Consider the following 24,936-nt stretch of genomic DNA (forward strand, 5'->3'; position numbering starts at 1 on the left):
TGTTTTCTTATGGGCATACTGTGTGAGCAGTCACTTATGGTGAATCAGATCACAAAAGAAGCCAGTATGCCGTAATTAATTAATTCATAATAGAATCTTGGTTTTTTGAAAGTCACACATCGAGCCTTAATGGCAGCATCACGATGCCTCGATACACATGCAGGACTCGTATGAAAAGCACAAGATTATGGTTACTATGGTATCTGGAAATGCACACTCTGCAGCCTACAAGCAATGAGAAAAGCACAGTTATGCGTCTCAAAAGACCAGGTAAGCCAACGCTGGTTTATAATGTGCTGTCGGTAATAAACTAAAACCAAGAATATTTATCATAAATAAAAGTCCCTGAGAATGAAGGTACCTATCTAGAGTGTGTCTAAAAATTTGCCACTGTTTTCTGTCATTGGTCACGACACTATATTGTCATACCAAGCAACAAAAACAACTAAAAAGCAACTAAAAAGCAACTATGCAACTTGTAGTGGTTAAACATAATATACAGTATACAGCCACCATAGCTTCTGCACATTACACACCATTATCACTTGACATTCTTTCACCTTATTGCTTGTTTACGACAGCTTCATGAACCTCTCATAGAACAGCGAGGAGTGAAAACTATACTGCACATCTTGACTTTTGATAAAGAAGGCAAAGGCATGAGGTGCGATGAAGGCTGAGGGGTTTTAAGACATGGACCAGAACCTGGCATAATGGCCCCAAGGGCAACGAAGACAGCCGTTTCGTCGTAAAAGAGAATGATTGTGGTGGCAGGATACAACAGAACACCGGCGTTCTTAATGTACAGCATCCTGTTTTAACCACAACGCAGGTCCGACCCAACAGGAAGCCTTCAACAAGCGAGCGAAAATGCTGTTCACCATTCGATTGAGAAAAAAAACTAGGTTATATACGACAAGAAATTTCTGCCAGCAGAGCTACAAGCTAATGACCAAGTCCTGTACGAGACACCATGGTATCCTAATTGAGGAAAGCTAAGCGCCATTATGGAGGATCCATATCGCATTCTCCGGAATGTATCAACTACGAGATCAAGTCTTTCCACATTAGAAATCTATCAATTTAATCGAGAGTTTTTCTACGTGTTGGTAAACATTTCCGTTGGCATCATTCTATTAGCAACATCATTTGCACTATTTGAAATGACGACTGAACTTTAACTATATTTGTCATATTTGAAAATTTTTGGCAGATTGGGGAGCCTGGAAAAATAAAACATCAACTGGAGGCATTATCGACGCTAGCTTCCAGTGCTCTAGTACTTAAATAAAATGATGCAAAATGTGGGCTTTGATCGACTCGGCAATGTAATCTTTAAATGACACCAGAAGTGAAGAACGAGAAACTTCTCTCGGGTTGTCTAATTTTCCAATACGACGTCTAGGCTGTTTTAATGATGTCTCGGACAACAGTAGATGCTCATGAGTGCGTGTTATTTTCATAATTGCATTCTGATAATATAAAGTGCAACTTTATTTTATCCACTATGGGTTGCTTTTATCTATCAGTGTTTCGAAAGTCTGTAAAAATTATTACGAACAATCGTTCCCGTCCTGTAGGGTCTTCACTCACACAAGAGCACACAGTAAATTTCAGAACAACCTTCGATGGAAACTTGACTAGCAGTCTAATCTCTTACATTTTGAATACTGCCTCTGCAAGTGCCCTTATTCATTACTGTACAATATTGTGCAACACTCCACATTACTGTGCAGCACTGCACAGAAACTGAACAAAGCACTTAAAGGCTCCAGCACCAGCTGAATACGCACAGAACCACTTTGCTTGAACAGAAAAGCTAACCGAATGCAATAATCAAGTACTATGAGAAGGCTTCAGCCTGCTCCCTGACTTGACAACCGTTGCTTCGCAAACCTAAAGAATGCAGTAAGAAACGAACCAGGTGCCTGCTGCAATGAGTAAAAACAAATTCTCCCTGTACAATAGGAACTTCCCGTTTTCACATTTGCAAAGCTACTGCTTTCCTGCATAGCATGGGCATCACTATGGCCAGTATTGATGCCAACAAAATTTCATGATAATTTCTTTTCATGATTTGACTTACAGAAGTTGTGAACTAGGAGCCAGGTGCCTATTTCGTATATTTCAGATGTTTTTTTTTTTTTTTTTTTTTTTTTTTACTCTCAGTATTTTTACTAAAAAAAGCTAATTATTATTTTCAATCGTGTTCCTTGAGGTGCTTCTTTGGAGTTCCCCGTAAGAATTCTCAAAAACTGCCAGAGCAACTATTACTGCTTTACATCCATTGAAAACACCAGTGCTCCGGCTATAATTTTATGTATTGCAATACATGTTGCGACTGTTATGTCTTGAAATAAAATGTTAAAACATAAAAGCACTCAAAATGAGCACATTTCTAGCAGTAATGAAAGAGTTAACCGCACAGTGTCCCACCTCAGCCAACAGACTGACATTGTACATGATAGCAGACTACGGAGAAATTGAGATATTATTCGCCTCGTGAACTTGCACTCTCCATGGGGGAGGGCGAAACGGGATGGTCCATTAGTAGATTGGGGTAGAAAGAGGAAGACGAAGATAAACAAAATTATGTTTGCGTCGCCATGTTGTCTTCTGGCCTCTTTCTTCACATGCTGCAATTTTGATTGCATTCAGACATCCCTTTAGCGTGCCCCACAATTTCTTATCCTCTCCCAGGTCCTGTCTTACCCTCCATCACCTTCCTGCCCTACCTGTGACAATGTTTCTCCGGAGCTTGGCCTCTAACGGGTGGCTGAAGTGTCCTGAGGAGATCAGGTAATCAAGCACCACAACATTCGTGGCCAAGATTGCCAGGTTCTGCTCTCCACAGGCAGTGGGTAGTTTGACAATGGACTCTAGACCAGATGCCAGGACAGGGCTTAGAATGTCACCTGCAAACAAGGAAAAAAGGAGGGCAACATAAACATAGGGGTTGTTGGATTGCTGGACACCTTATGTCGGATTCCCAACATGTTTAGTAGACAATGCGGCAGAAGCTAAGTGACTTTTCAGATCACCTACATTAAAGGGTGTGCGACACATTAGGATAAAAAATATATGAACATTACATGATTAAATGTAGCATGAACTGGATATGTTATAGCCTGCACTGCAGGTTTGAACCACTTGACAATAAGATGCACAGAGTAATACACATTGCTGATTGTACTATATTTGCAGCTTCAATAGCACTGTTTGCTAAGTATAGAGTTAATGAGATACCCACATGGTCACACAATATGCGCTAACCTCTTGGCCAACATTGTTGACAGGTCAAAACAGCCAATATAAAAGAGCATGCATGCTTGATGTGCAACAGCCTTGTCAAGAACACCGCGCCATGAAACCATGAAATCAACAGCAAAACCAATGTATCCTACATTGCAAAAGTTTTTGGAGCGCCGGATCCATGAAAAAACAAAATCTCATCCCTGCCGATAAAGCTACCTTTGAATCAAAGAATGCTACGGATACTTCCCTGTAGGAACCCCACAATGCTCACCAAAATTTCAAACTCAGTTGTGAAGTCAGAATGAAATTGACCTTTTCCGTGACTTGCTTGCTCCAAAAACTTTTGTAGTCAGCTGTACATATTTCTCAATTTTAAGCTTTCTTTTCAAGAGCTGTATCCCAACTTCCACCTATAGTTTTTACCATATTCTGTTGTGACTCATAGGTGCTGCACTGCACCTACTGGCAAATGCATGAGCACCTCCCATCATGCTTTATTGATAACTAATGAATTTCACATTCAGACCATGCGTCTTAAGATGTCGTATATTTCATATTTTTGCACAAGGCTAGTTCTTGCCTAGTCCTAGAGGTCACGTTAGCTTTCTTGTTTTATTAATTGACAGGTAAAGTATCCATATCAAAATCACTTATCAAGATATTTAAGAATACAGAATGCTTCTACATCTGGCCGCGCCTGTTGAAAATTAGTATTTTTCTCACAGATACATGTACAAAGATAATGGAAGCAAAGATAATGTAGGCTTTGGATGCATAGGAACGCTCAAAGACTGTTGGTAAAAACTTTCATGATGAAGCAGTTTTGGTTACACAAAAAACTCCACTAGATACCGAACATCCAACCAATATTGCAAAATAAAAGCGAGACAAACACACTTGCACGTTTTACAGCAATGTTTAGACTATATGAAGAAAATGTGTCTTTTTTATGTTAGAAAGCAAAATTCAAGAAAATTGCATCTAACAGGAGGTAGAGCACTGCACAGGCTCGGGCTTACCCGAAAGCCCAGGCCCGGCCCGGCCCACGGGCCGGGTAGAGCAGTTTTTTCATGGGCTCGGGTCGGGCTCGGGCATGGCATGTGCTTTTTGACCCGGGCCCGGGCCGGGCTCGGGTTTTTGACATGGGCCCGGGCCGGGCTCGGGCTTTCTGGTGGTGCGCATGTAACGTGCAGCGAGTTATTCTCGGGCCTCTCAACTCTGAAAAGCATGTATTTTTCGGTCTCGGGCCGGGTTCGGGCCGGTTTCGAGCCGGGCTCAGGCCGGGCTCGGGCCTAAGGTAAAGGGGTGGCGGGCCGGGCCGGGCCCGGGTCTCGCCATAAAAGTTTTGATCGGGCTCGGGCGGGCCACCCAATGTAAAAACGGGCCCAGGCCGGGCTCGGGCTGCAAAAATCGGCCCGTGCAGTGCTCTAACAGGAGGTCGTTTTTTCTACCTCTTCAAATAAACTGCATTGGCTGCAGTGATCACAATGTCAAGAGGAGGGCACTCAAGCACGACCAAGGTTTCTCAAGCTACTGCAACTTTACTATGAATTTCGCTGCCTTGCCAGAATGTTGGTTTGGTTTTCTTTATAAGTAGAGGGAGCATGTCAGAGGAGAATTACGCTGGCAAAGTATTAGTACTGAGATTTTTTAAAGTTGTCTTTCGACCCACATATACCCATATTCCCATAATACCCATCATATCATATGTGCTTCGCCGCATTCGCAACTTAAGATCAGTGTGCATAAAACACAGCTTAAAAAGTAACTTAACTTGGAAGAAACAGCGTAAATATAGGCAGAACGCCTTTGGCACCTTCTCAACTCTTCACTTATAGCCACAATTGCAGCTTAAAAATGTTCCCGAGATGAAAATTTGGTACAAGTAAAATACTTTGGGCATTACAGGGCCAAACGAAGATAAGATTGACGACTCTGTGCACACGGTGACTAGAGTCGCATAATGCTTGAAAAGAATGTGTGATAATTCCCATGGATGCTTGAGGAACATTTCAGAGGTCTGCTTTCACATGTTGCTATAGAACCAAACCTTTTGTGTGCACACAAGTAATTCTGCAACAGCAGAAGTAATACTACAGAAGGCCAGCTTAATGTTTCAAACTAGGTCGGTTCTTACCTGACACTGTGAACACACCCTTAGAGGAGCCATGAATGGCATTGCCAGGAAGCTTCAGGATGAAACTATGATTTTTCGTACTGTTTGTAGGAGCTGCAAAAAGTTCATTGTAAGTTTTAAGTGATCAATGTATTATGTACAGACAGCCTACCTCAAAAAACATAAAAGCCAGTCAGCCATCACAGGCAATGATGGCCTGGTCTTTACTTTTTTGAAACAAGTGTGTATGCAAAAAAAAGTTTTACACAAATTTTCATGCGATGGTGTGGTCAGCATAAAGGAAACACGAGCACATTGTACAGAATGGAGCCAGTGCAGCATACAGGAACATCTGTCAGATATAGCAAAAAGTATAGAAGTAATAAGCCCAGATATAGTGAAGCACTTGAAAAGACTGAAGTAGATTTTGGGATGTTAGACCCCAATGACTTCTGAAGAGTGCGAGAACTTCCTTATGCAGCCTTGCTGTCTTTGATGTATGAGTCGCTTTGATTTCCATACATACCAGACGGTTGTTTTAATGCTCTCCACAGTTTTTATTTATTTACATAGAAAAAATTCTGTGATAGCTCTGATACAAGAACAAGAATTTATCCGAGGCATTTAGATGTGATTCACTGATGGCCTTGGCAGATTTTTAACAGCTGGATTTAAATTAAATAGAACTTAAGCGTCATGGTTTAACATAAGAGATACCGCTTAGCACAGTGCTGATTGCGAATGACAAGCTTCAAAGCCAGAAAGTAACTTGCCTTTTAGGCATATGTATTCAGAGACTGACTTTTCTCTTGCTGTTCCTTCTGCCTGAAATGAGAAAAGTACTTATGTAGTGCAAGTAAAGTAAATGAGAAAAACTCCAGCGCTTGCATCATCTATGAATAATTTCACATTGGCAGACATGCACAACATTTGGAACTACCAAATTTGTATAAAAATTTATGATGAATGCAACAGCCATCCGCACGCGTGCGTGCGCACACACACACACACACACACACACACACACACGCACACACGCACACACACACACACACACACACACACACACACACACACACACACACACACAGAGTACAGAAAAATGGGAAAGCTAAATGGTATGTCCTACAGGCACAGATCCAGGGTAGTAACCAGGAGGGGAAGGGGGCTCATTGCAAGAAATAGAAAAACATGGGGGGGACTCACTGCATGCTCAATTATGTGAGGGCAAAAGTACCAGCATGCCCCAGGGGGGACCTCCTGGGGCCCCAGGATCTGGATCTGCCAGTGCCTGTTCAAAAGCATCATCTTCCAAGTCCCTTCAATCAATTAAGTTGTCAGGCAGCGATGTTCATGCTCATTATTTTGTCCCACGTTATGCTGGCAAAGCTAGTTATCAGAGGAGTTCCTGTCTTGCTTCAGGGCAACAAAAGCAGGCTTTGAATAACCTACCATACGAATCAAAACTTTCTATAAGCTATAAGTGGCAAGCCATGCTTAGTATACTCCCACCAAAGATGCTGCACAGCCTACATGAAAAAGGGGCTGCTTAAAAGGAGATATCTCATATCTTACCAAAACACGAAGGCTCTTACGCAGCGCATCTCGAGCTGTTCTAGTTTCCGTGACGCTTCCGGGCTCACAAATGGAGTCGTTTTTGGAGAGGCCCAATGCATGAGCAGTGATATTGACTGGACCTAAACAGTCAGACCTTGCATAAAGTCTCAATGAAATGGTCTCTTCACTGCACAAGCAAAAGCGCTTCTGCGGGTTGCCAATTACTTTCAAGCAGTTGGCATCTGCAATTACGCCAAACTTGACCTGCAAGGAAAAAGGTGTTTTTAAGCAAGACATGTTACAAGAGATGCAAGAAAGGAATTGCATATAGTTTGTTCATAAGTGAGACAGTCAAGCTTAAAATAACCTGGTTGGGACATTGTTTTCAAAAACTACAGTCGAACCCGGATATATCGAATCTGAAGGGGATCACAAGAAAGTTCGATATATAGGTAATTCGATATATAAAATAAAATTTTATACAGAAATTTTCAACGGGACTTTACAGCTGTTCCATATATACAATAATTCGTTATATGTGGGTTCGATATATCCGGTTTCGACTGTATTGGAAATATGTGTTTAATGTGAAGCTAATGCCTACTGCTTGAACACTATCTCTAACTTAAATTTGTGTGGGAGGTACTGGCTATAAATCTTACAGCCAAGTATTGTGTTAACAACACTGCAATTAAATTCCCTAAAGCACAGCAATCTTCAGGAATGAAAAACTGACAAGCTTAAAACAAATTTTTGGACAAAAAACTATATAGTAACTTCGTTGGTTGAATGTGCCTTCTGTTCTGTCTGAATCAAATACCAGCATTTGATTATTCACCCGCCGTGGCTGCTCAGTGGCTATGGTGTGGGCTGCTGAGCACGAGGTCGTGGGATCGAATCCCGGCCACGGCGGCCGCATTTCGATGGGGGCAAAATGCGAAAACATTCATGTACTTAGATTTAGGTGCACGTTAAAGAACCCCAGGTGGTCTAAATTATTTCGGAGTCCCTCACTATGGCGTGCCTCATAATCAGATTGTGGTTTTGGCACATAAAACCCCATAATTGAATTGAGCATTTGATTATTCGATTCCAACACAAGATCATTGCCCATCACTGCGGTCTTGGAGCTCTACAAGAATTGAACAAGAAATTAAGAAGGCTTAACTCTTTTGTTCAGCCTTGGAATGGTGGACTCGTACATAGTAAAGAACCAAGATAAATAAAAAAAATTAACAATTCCTCCAAAGAGACATCAATCAGTAATTTAATGCTGATGCCTTGCACACTATAGTGGCGTAGTGCTCACCCTAAACCATTGCTTTCAAATGTGCATACCTGTCCGTCTAGTCCACTGCACTGAATACCACAGATAAAACATACTCTTTGCAAATGACAACAGATTTGGAAGTACAGCCTTTGCCAAATGTGCACAGGTATAAGTGCATAACTGATGCTGTCACCAGGATGTATGAAGGAGATGCTGTTCCTTTACTGGTTCTCCAATGCCTCCAGAGTTAAGACTATCCAGACCTTAAGAACACTGAAGATGAAGTGTGTTGGAGGCACATTTGTATGCCATTGTTTCTTTGCATCATGTGGTGAACATTTATGCATGTGTTTTGTGCATGTGTTTTGTTCACTTTTACTTAGTCAGTACATCCGAATTTTTTTCAGTCTTCATTTTGTTGAGTATGAGCGCACATGCTCAAAAAAATTATCTAGCGTGAATATGCAAAACATGTTTGTGTTTTGTCACTTTCTTGTTCCTACATCATCCATGCCCTTGCTTTCCAATGACGATACAATATCAGTACCTTGATTTAGCCAGTCCACTTTCTCTTCCTCTCTTCCTTTTCTTTCTCTCTTCCTTCTCTTTCAATCCCTTTTACCCCTCCCCCGGTGCAGGGTAGCCTACCGGGCACAGCCTGGTTAACCTCCCTGCCTTTCCCTTATGACTTTTCTCTCTTCTCTCTCTCTGTTTTGCATGCTGTATTCTATCATGAAGCCATACTAACAAGCTTAAGTTCAGTTGCTCCAAGTCAGCTCCAGTGGCATGCAATGTGGTGTGAGCACTTTTGACAAAACTGTGCATTGCACCACACACACTGCGCCACGCTGCAAATATGGAACATATAGCCTCACAAGACTAAGGAGTGTCGCTCAGGACTTACAGGGATGCATGATCTGAGGTAGTTGAACAACGAAGCAGTAATGGGAATTGTCTCTCCACGTATGGCGACAGCAGGGAGGGACAGCTGGATGAAGAAGGGCTGCACTGCGCTCAAGGTGTCTGCAGCCATGCCCAAACCATGAGACGGGTGCAGGCAGAGAGCGCCAGCTTTCCATTTGGTTACAGAGTGGGGAAGCTCTCGGCTCAGGTTGAGTGGTGCAGCACTGCAGATGGGCAGAAGTCAGACCTATGCCCTTCTAGTCTGTTGTAGCTCAAACACAACACGGACGTCGAAGACACACGAGACAGCACACAGCGCTGCAGGAGGACTGCAGGCTTGAATCCATCAACAGTATACAATAAGTTGAAAAGCTCTCGCATTAGCGATGGCATATGCAGCAAAGCACCTTATCAAAGTCATAAAAAATATTTCTCTTTGCCAGAACCTAGCAATGTGAACTGCAAAAAAGCTTTTGCCTTCCCACACATCATCCAGCTTAGACACTCTAACACAAAATAGAAATGTTTCTGATATTCACAAAAAGCCCAGTGCTCTGAACTGAGACATGTGGTTGCTTCTTATGACAGCCTGATCTTAAAACTTGCCTTTCAATGCGGTGCAGCTCCCACAGCCAGGTATCGGGAAAATGGCTTCGGATGTCCACTGCTGACTTTGGAACTGCAGTTGCTGGAGCTAGGTCTGCAATCTCACCATCCCCTTCGTCTGAACAAGTTTTTTAGCATCATCAAATACTGATTTTGGACATAAGAAATTGTATTCAAGCAGGCTGACTGCAAAAAAATTCATATCTCTTGACTATTTGACCTTCAGGGCCACCGATGAATTGACACTACACAATGATCAGCAAAAGTTTTGTTCTTCGACAAGAGTGCATCAAAAATAGCCAAGCTTCAGCAGACTTTGTCTGTTTGGAAGATGCAAGTATGCATGGGAGGTTTATTTGAAAATGGCACTTAATTTTATTTTTGCACAGCAGTAACTTTTCGTTCGTGGCCACAACACTTCCATGTGTTGTGTTTACAGACTCCTGTTTCTTGCTACATAAGATTAGTGTGTTTTCAAAGCACACGCCACATCATCGTTAGTGACATCACTGCACAGAGGCCATGAAGGTCGGTTACTGCTGCAACCAGCAAAGGAAAGTGGGGAGGATGGCTTTCATTCAAATTTGTGCGCTGTGGCTCATCAAGCAATGATATTCACTATTATTCAGGGCAAGGGTCTCAAATACATGCTTTGTGAGCCTCTCATAACTTACTGAGACCTTGTCTACTGGTTTGCATGGGCCTTCAGAGGTTTCGACCCCTCTTTTACAATTTTTCAGGCCTTTATCAGCAGCCCTCCCTTTTTTTGCTTGGGATGATGCGGAGCAGCCTGTGGGGAGCCACGCGACCTGAATGCGACGACCCTGCACCAGATTTGAGTTTGAGACTCATGGCATAGGCTGGTGATGTTCTCTGAAAACTGCACACATTGATGGAATATAAACAAACATGTCTAGGGGCAACTTAAAGTGATCGCAGCTAGTCAGTCATCAAGTCAATGCAAACACAATGTAAGAAATAACTTCGATGGTGACATGTTACAAAGTAGGCCATGAGGAGTAAGTGCTGCCTATTAGGCTGCTTTTGCAGCTAGAAGACAAACACCATTTAGATTTTTTTCAGCTAAGCATTAAATCATAGCTAGCCAATCTATTCTGAGTACCATCAGCTCCGATTTTCTTAAACATGCCAAATGACATATAGGTTCTGTTGCTCCTATGGTGCAGTAAATGCCACTGTGCTATTGTTGCAACATTACATAAAGTTAGCATGTGATGCTGGTTTGGCTTTTTCAAAAACATGACAAACAACTCCTGTCAACATATCTTTCTACTGACAGAAAGGTGTTGAAAGGTGAGTAGAGAAAGGATGCTGTAACAATACAGGGTCTCCAAAATATGGTAAATTCAAGCGAGCAAAGGAAGCAAATATGACAGAAATGCACCTTATAAAAAAAAGCATTTATTTTTCATTCTTACCATCGATGCCTGTCCGTGCTGAAAATAAAAATAAATATATATAAATATATAAAAATATATATAAATATATATAAATATAAATAAAGGTAATGTGAACAAAGTTAACATAGAAACACTTTGACAAGCACAAATGCTTACCACCATGTTCTGGAGTCCACATCCCACCATCTGAAAACCAGCCAGCAGAATGGTTGTCTTAACATAGTTTATATCTAGTTAACATAGTTAGCAGGAAGTTACATTAGCGAGTATAGCACACAAGTTACTGGCCTAGTATAACTGAAATTTTGCAATGCATAAATAAATTCGACATGCTCTTACCCTCCCAACAAGGACGAACATTGACCTTCATGTCGGTGACTACTTGCATTGATGACTCCTAGAAACACAAAAAAACAAAACAAGAGTTTAAGGTTACACAGCATGATGTATATTATCCAACAATGATGTACAGAACAATACTGACACAGTGTCTGCTTGCAATAATATTTAGTTTGCTTAGTTTAGTGTGTAAGCAACGTAGTATGAAACTGTCAAGCTTTATTGGAGTATCAGAATAACGTTATAATATTTATATATATATATATATATATATAAAAGATGTCAAAGGCAACTTTTCTTGGATTGCAAGAATTCACAATCTGCTCCAATCATCACCTGTATTAGTGCTTCCGCAATTCATTGAGTAAACAACTGGGTAGCAATTCAACAGTTTGCAAAGCTCACCTGAACTTACATAGTATGATACCACCGTATTTATTCGAATATCAGGCAAGGTTTTTTTTTCCCCGAATCCTTAACCTCAAAGTCAGATCCCTGCCTTATATATGAGGCTGATAGACTCAGTTACTATTTCAATATGATGGCAGTAGCGTCACATTTACGGTGATTCAGATTTTAGACAGCAGCGTAAATTGTGTGGCAGGTGAGGCAGTATCATATTTTTGTGCATATAACGTGCATTGGGAATTTTTTAATGTAACAGTAAAGCAGACATTTTAACCAGAGTACTATATCTAGTTTCAATAAGCTGCTGTGCAGGCTTCCAGGAGACAAATATTTTCTGGCTGGCCAGAAACGGGCAATGCGTCAAGTGACAACGATGGAACGCCATCTGCGACCACCAAATGTGTCATCTCATCGCCATCGCTTGTCGCCGTTTCTCGAAAATCATGTACATGTGGTTGCGGTGCTGCCATGAAGTCACACCTCAGGGTGCAATATAACCTGCGACGATTATTCCGATAATTCCAGAGGCTCCCCATTAGAATTTGATATTGAGGGCAATCCCCGTTGAGTCTGAATAATCCATAGGCTACTCCATCTCGCCTTATATTAGTGTGCATACTCAAGTTCTTTTTCTTGGGTCCCCCAACTGCACCCTCACCTTATAATCATGACCGCCTTATAATCAAATACATATTGTAGTACATTGATTTCATTTTACATGCTGTACCTGGACTATTACAAACATGGAATTGTCAAGGACACCATATTAAAGATGACCTCTTGGGAGTGTTTTAATGTGCACCTAAATCTAAGAACATTAACATTTTAGAATTATTTCTGCCTCCTTCACCATCACTGTTGGGACTAACATGACAAGAGTTGGAGATTTGGCCGCCATAAGCCATCTACTGCACAAAACAGCTAACAGCATGACAATGACAACACGATTACAATGCAGATCATACAGCTTTAGTGTAAACTGGTTGTACAAAATGCCAGAGATGTTTTAGACCAACACAGTATAAGTGTCAGAATTTCACAGCAAGTGCAACTAATTGCAGCCGAATTTCCAAAACAAACTGGTAGAAAGCTAATGAAATTGGTGACATGTAAGATCCAGTAGAAATTTTGCAAGCTAACCTAACAAAGTCTCTTTAATATCTTTCAGGTTTTCTCACCTAAAGTGATGCCTCTTCTTTAAGAAGAATCAACAAGGTTTACCGAGCCATTACAATAGCTGCAACACCCCTATACAGTTCAATAGCTATATTTAATATCAGTTCCTGTGTGAAGTCGAGCTACAAGAAATGCCAAATACATACCTCAAAGGCAGCAGCTGAGTCAAGAAATAATGTGGGCCCTGCAAAATGCCCTAAAAAAATGGAATCATTTATACTTGAGGGACAGAAATAATTTCACAGTCTAGCACAAAGTGCACAGCAGTGACAGTTATATTTGGCCCAATATTCCATGCAGTGATAATATTTAGTGCAGTGCCAGTTGCAGTAAACATTTGCATAATTACCTGTCTAAAGTTGGGCTTTGTAATTATAGTTCCTCATCTTATACAACAATACATTGGTTTGCAGCCATCCAATTCATGAGCCAATATAAAAAGGTCAAGTGGTCAGTGCATGTTCAATATAAGCGGCACAAGTTAAACAGAAGTTTATTTAAATAACGTTTGCATGAACATAACAAACAGAAGTCGAGAATTGGCTACTGAACCACTACCGTCCTAATTTGTCCGAAATATACTCGTCCAAGAAGTTTCCACAACACACGAACTAATGTATTGAATGAGAAGAAAGGAAACCTAGGGGCCCGATTTTTATTAATCATATCACAAGAAGCCAACAAACAGGGACACCAAGGACAACATAGGGGAAATTACTTGTAATTACTAATTGAATTAAAGGAATGATAAATTAATGAAAATGAAAATGAATGAAAAAACAACTGGCCGCAGGTGGGGAACGATCCCACGTCTTCGCATTACGCGTGCGATGCTCTCACCATTGAGCTACCGCGGCGCCGTTTTCCCATCCACTTTCTGGGGTATTTATGCCTTACAACTATAACTAACCCTGGGAGTGTTAGCCAGCGCCACCACTCACAAACCTAAGGGCGGATGTGGAACATCCTTTCTGCCACAGGCGTCACGAGCACGTGATCTTTTTGGGTGATGGCAACTGGTCAATAAACCCACATATGCTACCTGAAGGCATCAATGTTGCCGGATTCAAGCCCTCATTATGTAATGAACGAGAAGAAAGGGAACCTAGGGGGCCGATTTTTATTAATCATATCATAAGAAGCCAACAAACACAGACACCAAGGACAACATAGGGGAAATCACTTGTACTTACTAAATGAATTAAAGGAATGATAAATTAATGAAAATAAAAATGGATGAAAATACAACTGGCCGCAGGTGGGGAACGAACGCACGTCTTTGCATTATGCGTGCGATGTTCTCACCATTGAGCTACCGTGGCGCTGTTTTCCATCCACTTTCTGGGGTATTTATGTCTTACAACTAGAATTAACCCTGCGAGTCTTAGCCAGCACCACCACTCACAAACCTAGGCGGCGGATGTATTAATGGATGTAACTGGATGTATTAATGGATGTAACTAATGTATTGGAATACACAGACAAAATATTATGACAAAAGATCCATATTGTACACAAACTTTTCACCAGGAACAGTTTCCAACAGTTCTCACTAAAAGCACAGCATGAGTGACATGGTTTCAGCATAAGTGCCAAAGCATAGACACTAATGCTGTTGTGCAGAAACTGCATCTCACCTTTCATAACTGTCACAGTTGCCCAGACTACTCTGTGAATCTTTCAAAAAATATTTATCCAAGAAATGCAACAAATTAGATTACCTTGCAGTACTGACAAGGCATTTCATCCTCTGCATAGTTCCTTTAGGCTAGTTTTTTTCCTTCTTATTCTAAAAACAGGCAGAGTTTAGGGGAGATTTCAGATTGAATTTTATTGTTTCATTAGTGGCACATATATATGAGATGTTATACAGAAAGATGTCCTACAGTTAGAAACTGCAGCAACACCTTGTTATTAGTTGCATAAGAATATATTTATAAAAAGGCATCAATTGCAATTAAAAATAAATAAAAGACGGTTACGGAAGTTCCACAAAGTTAAAGAAGTTAAGATATTTAACACGAAAACTGTATATAGTGGGTAACCAAAGAATATAGGCAAAAAGATAATGCACTGAAGTAGGGATACAGTTTGCAAAGTTGCAGTATAAGCTCCAAGTTAACACTGGTACAATGACAATGTTGGTGAAGATATTAAATGAGCCGGTAAACTACTCAAAATTTTAAAACCAGCAAAACCAACAGTTTGTTTGCCGTAGTTGCTGTGCGATTTTGGGCATAAATGATTGTACTGTAAAGAAAATCTAGTAGTGTTGGGATTAGTGAGACTATTTCTACCAATGACAATCTAAATGTGGATTTTTAAGTAGGCGGTACATAACGATGTCATGGTTATACCGGATAATTATATTTAGTAAGGGGAGATTTAAATCAGTGAAGATGGGGGTAACATGAGCATTATAAGAAGTCGATGCAATGGAGTTATATGGCAGTGGTATGCGAGACCTCATGAGTTGATACAATAATTTAAGTGGCTATAAATGAAGGCATAATACAATTTCATGAGAGTAAGTCGTTGAAAGCAGTGTCTAGCCTTTAAGTACACTCTAATACTGTAGGCAGTCTTCCTTTTTTGAGAAGTTGGCATGCACATTAAATTTTAGAAAGTAGTCTGATTGAACACCTAAAAATGAGCACTTATTGGATGGTAATTATGGGTGGGACGCTATGTCCACAGGTAGAATGGTAGATTGAGATTTATTGCGTGAACTAAAAACCATGAACATTGTTTTCTAATGTTTATTTACCAGATAATAAGTAATTTATTGACAGATCTACATTACTACTGTGGATCTGAACATGCACTAATGGGTGCTTATAACATTTGCCACTGTTGTATTATTGATAGGTCAGGCATAAACAAGCTTGATATATTAAAGCAGCACACTGATATAGTAGTGTAGTCAAAGAGAAAAGGATTTACATGTAACTTTGCGACTTACAGTTCTCTTCATTCAGGACACAATGACCTTTTAGAACACTTGGACGATTAGGCTTGGCTTCCAGAGGGCTCAACAACTTGTGCAGCTGGCATAAAAGTGACGCAAGAGGATGAACTTTAGTACTCAGAGCTAAAAATATATGACAGGATCAAGGACAACACATAAGAAAACAAATTCACACCAAGAAAAAGTTTCATCAGGTATGAGTTCAAAGCAGGATGAAAACATGGAGACGTGACTGACAGGCAACCATTGTACTTGTGTGAAAAGGCATAATCCATAGTAAAAAAAATAACTAACAAGCTTGTATAGTGGACTATAAAACAGGGCACATGCCAAATTAAAAAAAAAATTAGAAATATGCATAACAAATGCTTCACATATCTTTTGCCTATTTGAAGTGATCAACAGTGACTGAACAAAGGAAGCATCGGCCTGGAGCCAACATTTTGACAAGGGGACTTTTCTTCGGGACAACACTTGCATAACGTAGGCTGGACATCCCTTATTCAGCCAGAGTTGATCACTTCAAGCCACCAGTTTTCATTGAGCCTCCATCTGGCCTGCTTGAGTTTCAAAAGCCTGTGTTTCAAAATACACTGGAACAGCGATATTTTCGTTAATCATTACATCAATTCTCTGAGCCATATACACTACCTTCGTTCCATATTGCCCAAAATATATGCTTTCATGCTGCCAGTTACTGCTCTTTCTCATACAGAAGTAAGAACCCTCAAATTTCAATGACATCTTGTTGGCATAGTGGGCATGCAAATTCTGAATGTAACTAAAGCTACAGAACCTGGCCATAAATAGCCGGTAATTTCAATATCAGCATCTAATTACAACATGGTTTCAGTTTGTCCTACTGTTGAGCCTAGTAAACTGCACAGAAGCATTACAGCTTGAAATGAGCATGCAGGCACTGTAAGAACGCAGGCCGAGAATTGAACTTGCGACCTTGTCTTCAGCAGCAGAGTGCAATTTCAGAACACTGGTAGCACTTCTGAGCTTAAATAATTCAGTTCATGAGTAAGAAAGCTAGTGAAATGTGGAGTTGGATGACAAGCAAGCTTGGCAAGCAACTTACGAGACAGAAAACAGACAGACATATGCAAACAAGTTATGCGATATATACCTATAAAGAATAGCGCTTATTAAGCAAGCTCGTCTACATGGAGCCTCCATGGTTTTATAAGGAGCAACCAGCTTTACGAATTCATTTTAGTGCCTAGGCCATGTGTAAATTTATTTTCTTACTCTTAAATTATTTTTTCCTGTTTTCTTATTCATTTAGTTTTTAATAAAAACATTTAATCACTCACTCACAAGATAACATACTCAAGTCCTGTGAGAAGTCCCGAATAAAATATTAAAGAGTTAATTTCTTAATTGCCTATGGTGTCTCACTTGATAAGTATATAAAATAATTTATACACCTGCACAATAAGTCGAATAATAAAAGGAAAAAAAAAAGTGTCAGAAAAAATTTCGATGAGCTAGGTGAGCTGACCTCCTTAACACAGCATTCATGGCAGCATCAAGCAATACATCTGGTTAATGTGCTAGAAGGGCTACGTTGACACAGTCTGCTAAAGAACCTGGTTGCATGTTGGTTAGCTTGCCTTGGCTAGCAACTTTGAGTGGTTAAGGAACTTGCAATGTCTTGTACCTTCTCTGGTGTGAGCTCATCTTCCACTGTCTTCTCCAGAAGACCCTGGTCTAGTGCCCACATACCGCACACAGAGCCTTGAGCAGCCGAGAGACTCAATGCTGCTGGCATCCCAGGCTGAACAGACTTTGCAGCAAAACTTAGGAGCACCTGCATGTTCAAATGATGATTGTTATGTATGTGTTTTCTATGCTATTTACTTTCTGGACTTATTGCCAAGCTATAAATAAAATATCACCTACTTAAAAACAATCTGCTATGGCAACACAACCGTCACCAATGAAGCCGACAGTCACATTATACTAGCACACAAGCCTAGCTTCTCAATAGAACATGCAAGTTGCCAGTCAGAATGGCAACATCAACCTGCCGCTACGAAGAACCATAAACATGACTGGCCAGTGCCTGAATAAACCAGGCCTGTAGTGACCCCTTCCCCTATGTTCACCAGCCACCTTGAGGCAGCTAAGCATTGGCTTAGCCGCCTCAAGGTGGCTGGTGAACATAGGGGAATTGATTGGAATGGCTGACAGCGCCGAGTGTAATGCCTGCAGTGTCGATGAGACTATAGAACACCTACTATGCTACTGTCCATCTTTTCAAAACGAAAGACATGACCTCTGCAATGTTCTCAATAGGCTAGATAGAAGACCGTTCACCTTGAGCAAGATCTTAGGACCATGGCCTCGAATATCACAGCTGCAAAAGGCCACAAAAGTGCTGCTGCGAGAAAACTACAGGACTGAGTGACCGTCTATGATCCGGACTGATTGATCATCAGTGATAGAACAGAGATCTGTTGCTACGTCGGCGATATCAACAGCGGACTTTTTATTCTTCTCTTAATCTCTCTCTCCTTTTCCCTTCCCCCAGTGTAGGGCAGCCAACCGGGCTCAGTCCTGGTTAACCTCCCTGCCTTTCATTAAATCATTTTCTCTCTCTTTTTGAGGCGGCTAATCAAGTCAACTAAACATTTTACTCCAGTCTCTTTTTAACACATGTGACACAGCCAATCACTTTCCTTCAATAATGCAAGAGTAACTAAAGTGCTAGCTTTGCTGAATATATTTTTTAAAATTGTTTTTCATCAACACTTTATGTGGCTAAATCAGAATTGTAAAGCAAATGCTGGCAATACCAGTTTACATTGTGAGCAGATAAATTCTAACCTCATTTGGGCTGCACGGTTCGAACTCCAGTGGGACAGAGTCTGCAATGACCTCTCCGTTGGGGTGCGCATAGTACACCATCAGACGTGCAGTGGATGACAGGCCCCAGCCAAGCCTCACTGTCAAATTAAACATGGATACAGAGTACCCAGATACTCTCATGCTGCTTGATGAAGAGTCAAGTGGAATTCGGTCGGCTATGTCATCCCACGAACGCCTTGGTGACAGTGTGCCCTTGTCCACAACTTTATGTCCAGACACAACCTTGAAGAGTGCAATATGACAGCAAGACATTAATTGTAAAAAAAAATAAAAGAGACCACTTTCTAGCAGAGACCACATCACCTTAAAACATAGTTTAACATTAATATTTGATGGCAGTAATAAAAATTTAATTCAAGAATCTCCGCAGGTAATAACATACTAGTGGTTACTGCTTAATTTATATGGGTTCCACATTCATATAAAAATTTGGAATAATGCATTTTAATGGGTGATAATTGGTTAGCTTGCCTTGGCTAAAGTTAGTTGGGACACCCTGTATACTGCGTGCTTCACTTGCACACATCTCGTTGACCACCCCCACATTGGATGACTAGCTATCTAAGCCAAGCCAAGCCACACTGATGGCATCATGTGACTCTGGTAGTATGTACTGTAATGAATATCACCTGCACCTTGCTCACTATTGGCTTATACTGTATTAATATGCCATTGGGAGTGTGGAATGTACAAAAATACCTTTATTTCAGCCTGCACTCAGTTAACTGCACGCAGTTAATTAATAGAATAAATAGTATGGAAACATTTTTTTTAACTAAGAAAGTAATGTTGCAAGGGCCGTGAATATCTTGTCAGCTCCAACCATATCCCAATCATTTTTGCTGTTCTGTTTGTGTCAGTGCCAACTTGCTTGTTGTTCACATTGTAGCTCTGTCATTTGATACTTCCATTTTGTAAGCAATGCACAAAGTGCTGATATTGCCGGATGTGCCTGCAAGAGGTTTCAATTTGGTATATCCTCTGAGAAGATCTGCACTTTTGGGCTACTTAGCACAAAACCCATGCCATGTATAAGGGCTCACTAATGATCAGTCAGAGCTTCTGTTAAGGTAAAAATTAAATTCTGAAGTTTTACGTGACAAAACCACGAGCTGATTATGAGACAAGCCGTCGTGGAGGGCTCCGGATTAATTTTGACCTACTGGGGTTCTTTAAATTAAGTGCACCCCATTAATGCACGGTACACGAGCACATTTGCATTCCGCCCTCATCAAAATGTGCCACTGCAGCCAGGACCGAACTCGCGACCTCAAGCTCAGCAGTGCATCGTCATAGCCACTGGGCTACCATGGCAGGTCAAGAGTGTCTGTTGTAATAATAATAATAAAATGTTTATGATAGTGCCAAGGAACAGCTATGAAGCCCTTGTACTGGTGCACTTAAGAACTAATACACAAGGCAAGTGTACTGGACAACACAGTTTTGTATGAGGTAGAGGAATAAGCAGGAAAAATGAAAAAGGTGAGGAGCTGGGCATCAGTGCATGTTGTTATGCAATGTGATTATCTACACTTGTACAAAACACAAGAAATGAACTCTGAAATATGTCAATATAGGCAGAATATGTATTGCATGTTTTTGAAGTCGAGTCATAGGACAGTGACTATAGCAAAAAAGGCCACATAAAAAACACGAAATGCTGCCAGGTATATTTTTTCATTATGCAAAATTGTTCATGATCGAGGCTTTGGGCAATGTATAGCGTCATGAACCACTTTAAAGAGGAACAAAAGGTCTGGCTTAATACATCTTGACTTTAGAGGTGCAAGTTGATGTACATGTGAAAGGGCTGAACTATGGTCACCAAAATGTCAAAAGCTGAGCTTGAAAATAGATATAAATTTATTCTGGATGCACTCAATGAGGACATAATCAGTGTTGCATGTTCTGCCCTAAACTACAGAGGCATACTCTAGTAGCAGAAGGCACACAGTAGTATACAGTTTCAGAAAGGCAGCAGATGAGTGAAAGTCACCAGATATTCGACAATGTGAACAGTGTTATTATAGTAAAATGTGCGTAGCAGACAGTGGATTCACAGACACTTGTAGAACAATATAGAAATGCAGTGCGTGCTAATAACTTAATCTATGGCATGGCTGTTGCCATTTAGACAAACATGGTCTAGGGTACAACACACTGCTGCTGATTTTATCACTCACCTGATAATAGAAGGTAACTCCTTCAGGATGGTTTTTGAGTTTTGTATGATAAAATAAAATGGAACTATTTCTGTCACACGCAAGCTTCTCTGATGGATCTGATATGTGTAAATAGCGTCCTGACATGGAGGTCCAGGCTCGGAGGTGAACTCGTGATACAGGATTATTCCATAACCCGCCATCAGATGTAGCCTATACGAAACAAAAAAAGTAACATGCATGAACGTCACGCAAAAGCATGCAATATTTGTGGTTATACATATCTGCAGATTGCTAATGCAATAATCATTTACAGGATTGCACAAATCAGACCTCGTCTGAAAATCAAATAAAGGAAATAAAAGGGGGGGGGGGGGGTAGTTCAGAAAGGTCTTCGCGATTTTTAGTATGTTTATTTATGAAACCATGCATGAAAATTTTTGCTGCATCATAGCACAACAGATGTTGCAGTGCATGTCATACATACGGTCCTTCGTTTGCAGGTAAAACCCTGTAATTCCCTATTTTTGCATACCCAAGTAGATTTATCAAAATCAGGTTAAACATGATTCCTCCCAGAAATTTCACCCTTCGTAAAGGGCTTAAAATAAACACAGGTGTTACAAAACCAATGAATGCTTTGTGTGAGCAAGTGGCCCCATATATCATCTTTATTCCCATATGAATATAATATATGCTTCATTTTCACTTAACACTCAACTGGCATATGTAATACCCTCAGTACCTGCTGCCTTAAGTGAACGAAAGCTTGTTGCTTTTTTAGAAGCCACATTTACAAGAAAACAACAATTGCCAATCGCATCACATTTTCCGCACCTCGCATAGAGAGAGAGGTGTAGGAGGACGTGACGGCGGCCGTACGAGCTGTGCCATCGTCCCTACTCAGAAGGGCGAAGGTAGCGAGCCGAGCGGCGGCTGCGACGACCAGCGTGGCTAGCTTCTAGAACGATACTGCACGTGCCGAGCTTGCGCCTTGAGCACGTGCTGCGCTTCTTTATTTTTCTCTTTCTTTACAGCCGGCACCAAGGCACCAGCTGAGAGCGTCGAACGAAGCGCCCCGCGCTGCAGCGTCGGTGGCGCTACAGGGCCCCCCGCCCAGACGGAATGTCGAAATGGCTAGCCAGTTGAATCCTGGTTGAAAAGTGTCCGTAGCCAGGCCGAGTTTTGAACTTGAAGGCATCAGGTCACCATCACTACTCAGGCGGGCAGCACTGGGAGCTCCGCAACGGTCGAGGGACTCGCTGAACGGACGCTGTTGGGAGGGGCGCGTCCAACCGACGATATAATGATCGGCCCATGCGTCTTGAAGGAGAAACCGGGAGGCCTGTGAGGCGAATGGTGTGCTGGAGGTACCCGCGCGAGCGTTGTCGGTGGAGTATTACGTACCGCACCGTTGCGTGGCGTGTAGGGTGCGCGCACGAGTGATGGAGTTGAAGTGCTGGATGGGCCACGACGCGTGCATTGCACGGGAATGTGGCATACCTTGTCGGGAGGCAACAATGATCCGGCGCAGCAGGCGATGATGCGCATCGTGAGGAAGCCACTGGCCGGCAAGGCAAAGTGGGTTCAGGGGCCACAGGAGCGTCCGGTGGTTCGGTGAGAACACCTGACGTGGGATGTAGTTGGGGTCACAGAACGTCGTGACCCGTGTCCGCGGTGGCGTTAGCCGGCAGAGTCGGAGGCAGTGGAATCGGCGCGGTGCCAAGCTCGCGCGTCGCCTCGGAGACTGGCTCAGTGGACCGCGTGGATGGGTCGGGTGTCGTCGTTGCAGGAGCGATGGCGTTGGAGACAGACCCAATGGCGTGCGGCACGGTAGCCGGCGTTGGGTCGGCGATGACGTGGCCAGTGTCATGGTCGTCTCGATACCCCTTGGTGACACCATTATGCGCGTACTCACACAAAAGAGACCCCTGGAGAGAGCCGGAGGCCGGGGACTGTGCGGCAGCGCAGCGGCCGGTCGACGGGACTGTGTCGGGGCAAGTCGAGAGAGGAAGGCTCGCCTGATGATGGCTTACGGTCGCTGAACGAGACACGTCTGGTGCTGGCCGGGAGGGCGTTAGCACAGAGTCGCGCACCGTGCCGTCAACCTCTGAAAGAGGGCGGTAGGCAGTGCCGTAGAAGTAGAGGACGGACTGCCGCAGTTCGTCGTACAGGCGCCTGCCAGGCGATGGAACGCCGAGGTGGAGCTGGAGAGCAAGCGGCAGGATGTCGAGGAGTACCGCGTGCTTGAACTCCTGGGCCGGTATTTTGTAGCGATGCCTTTTATGTAATAATGCCCTTTCGCGCTTATTGCGCTTTGTCAGTGGTTGGAGCGACGGTCCGCTCGCGTTATCAATGGGATCAGCCTGCCGTGAGCGGTGGATGATAAGACTAGAGTGGAATAAGTCATAATGCCTCGCTACAAAATCGCGGCCCTGGATCCAGATGTGGTTAAGCGCCAGAGCAGCCTCGAATTGGGTGAACCAGACGCCGACGCAGCGGGACGAGAACGGCGGCAGTGGCGGGTCAAACTGTGGCTCCGGCCAGGTAGCCATGACAGCGTGTCGCTTGGTGCAAGGCACGTTCTCCTGGGTCACCACTGTAGGAGGGACATGACGGCGGCCGTAAGAGCCGTACCGTCGTCCCTACTCAGAAGGGCGAAGGCGGCGAGCCGAGCGGCCGCTGCGATGACCAGCGTGGCTAGCTTCTAGAACGACACTGCGCATGCCGAGCTTGCGCTTCGAGCATGCGCTGCGTTTCTTTATTTTTCTCTTTCTTTACAGCTGGCACCAAGGCACCGGCTGAGAGCGCCGAACAAAGCGCCCCACACTGCGGCGTCGGTGGGCGCTACAGTAGAAAGAGAGAACAGACAGGGAAGTTAACCAGACGAGCTTCCCGTTTGCTACCCTGCATTGGGGTGGGGGAAAAGGAGGTTGGAAAGAGGGCAGAGAGAGACAAAGTCGCAGTTCGCATACATGTAAATGGCAGTAATGCTATGCAAGCAAACACAGCGCTGACATTGCTCTGCATTGCGAACGGTTGCTGTGATGTTGAGGGGACGTTTAGCCAACTATGTTACGTTCAAGGGTAGAATATTGAGCTAGTTGGTATTCCAATAATTTTGTTGCAAGAGCATATGGCACAAAGCAGTAAAACAGGACGAGGGTCCTGTCATGTCTAGAATAAACATGGAAATGCTCCAAATGCATATAATAACGTGCGTCAACAAGAACTTGTGCGACAAGGAAAATCATCTCGCCTCTTGCAAAGCATTCCTGTGTGCACTACTCCAATTTTTTTTTTCTTTGTTAAACGAGGTGCAGAGACCAACGTAAACAAGGGATCTCAAAACATGTCTCTATTTGTTGTTTTTGTTTATGTATTGCAGTTTTTTTTTATAAATAGTACCTGCCAATGACGATTTGTAAAAAATAACTTCATCACATGACTTGAGAGAAACTCACTGTCATTACGCATTGCCGTGCGATATTTTGCTTGATTAACTATTTTTTATGGGCATGTTTTAATTATGTTTGTGTCCAAAAAGAGACCATTGCCTGTGTTATGCTCCTTTCATATGGGCACTCATGAAATCTCTTCTGATAAAGGTGTGCGACACTTCCTAAAGGAGTTCAACGTCAATAATGTTCTCGTCTCACACAGCCATTAATGAGTTTTCAACAGAAGTCACCAGGAGCTCATTAGGCACTGTTTGGTTTATGTACAAGTAGAACGATTTCACTTCTATTTACGCCAATAGCTATTTTAATTAAAATTCCTTCTTACCATGAAAATTCTGAACTGTGGGCTGCTAGACAGCAAAAACCCCGATTTCTCTCAGTTTTCCCTTTTCAAAAACAACACCCAGTTCCTACCCC

At 42.3% G+C, this 24,936-nt stretch overlaps 1 protein-coding gene across 1 annotated transcript in view; it reads right to left on the minus strand.

Annotated features, from left to right (window-relative positions):
- The window catches only part of LOC119442057 (alpha-2-macroglobulin-like), a 65,088-nt gene that overhangs the window by 20,983 nt on the left and 19,169 nt on the right, over window positions 1–24,936 (minus strand). Inside the window, exons 12-25 of the mRNA XM_037706772.2 lie at window positions 21,080–21,271; window positions 18,855–19,118; window positions 17,686–17,835; window positions 16,014–16,098; window positions 13,198–13,247; window positions 11,468–11,525; window positions 11,285–11,314; window positions 11,147–11,164; window positions 9,708–9,825; window positions 9,103–9,325; window positions 6,947–7,192; window positions 6,145–6,196; window positions 5,393–5,485; window positions 2,736–2,915 (exon numbers count right to left, since the gene is read on the minus strand). Of these exons, the coding sequence (XP_037562700.1) occupies window positions 2,736–2,915; window positions 5,393–5,485; window positions 6,145–6,196; window positions 6,947–7,192; window positions 9,103–9,325; window positions 9,708–9,825; window positions 11,147–11,164; window positions 11,285–11,314; window positions 11,468–11,525; window positions 13,198–13,247; window positions 16,014–16,098; window positions 17,686–17,835; window positions 18,855–19,118; window positions 21,080–21,271 (1,759 nt within the window). The remainder of the gene's footprint in view (window positions 1–2,735; window positions 2,916–5,392; window positions 5,486–6,144; window positions 6,197–6,946; window positions 7,193–9,102; window positions 9,326–9,707; window positions 9,826–11,146; window positions 11,165–11,284; window positions 11,315–11,467; window positions 11,526–13,197; window positions 13,248–16,013; window positions 16,099–17,685; window positions 17,836–18,854; window positions 19,119–21,079; window positions 21,272–24,936) is intronic.

The sequence above is a fragment of the Dermacentor silvarum genome, chromosome 2, assembly GCF_013339745.2.
Source record: "Dermacentor silvarum isolate Dsil-2018 chromosome 2, BIME_Dsil_1.4, whole genome shotgun sequence".
In the NCBI taxonomy this organism is placed as follows: Eukaryota; Metazoa; Arthropoda; class Arachnida; order Ixodida; family Ixodidae; genus Dermacentor; species Dermacentor silvarum.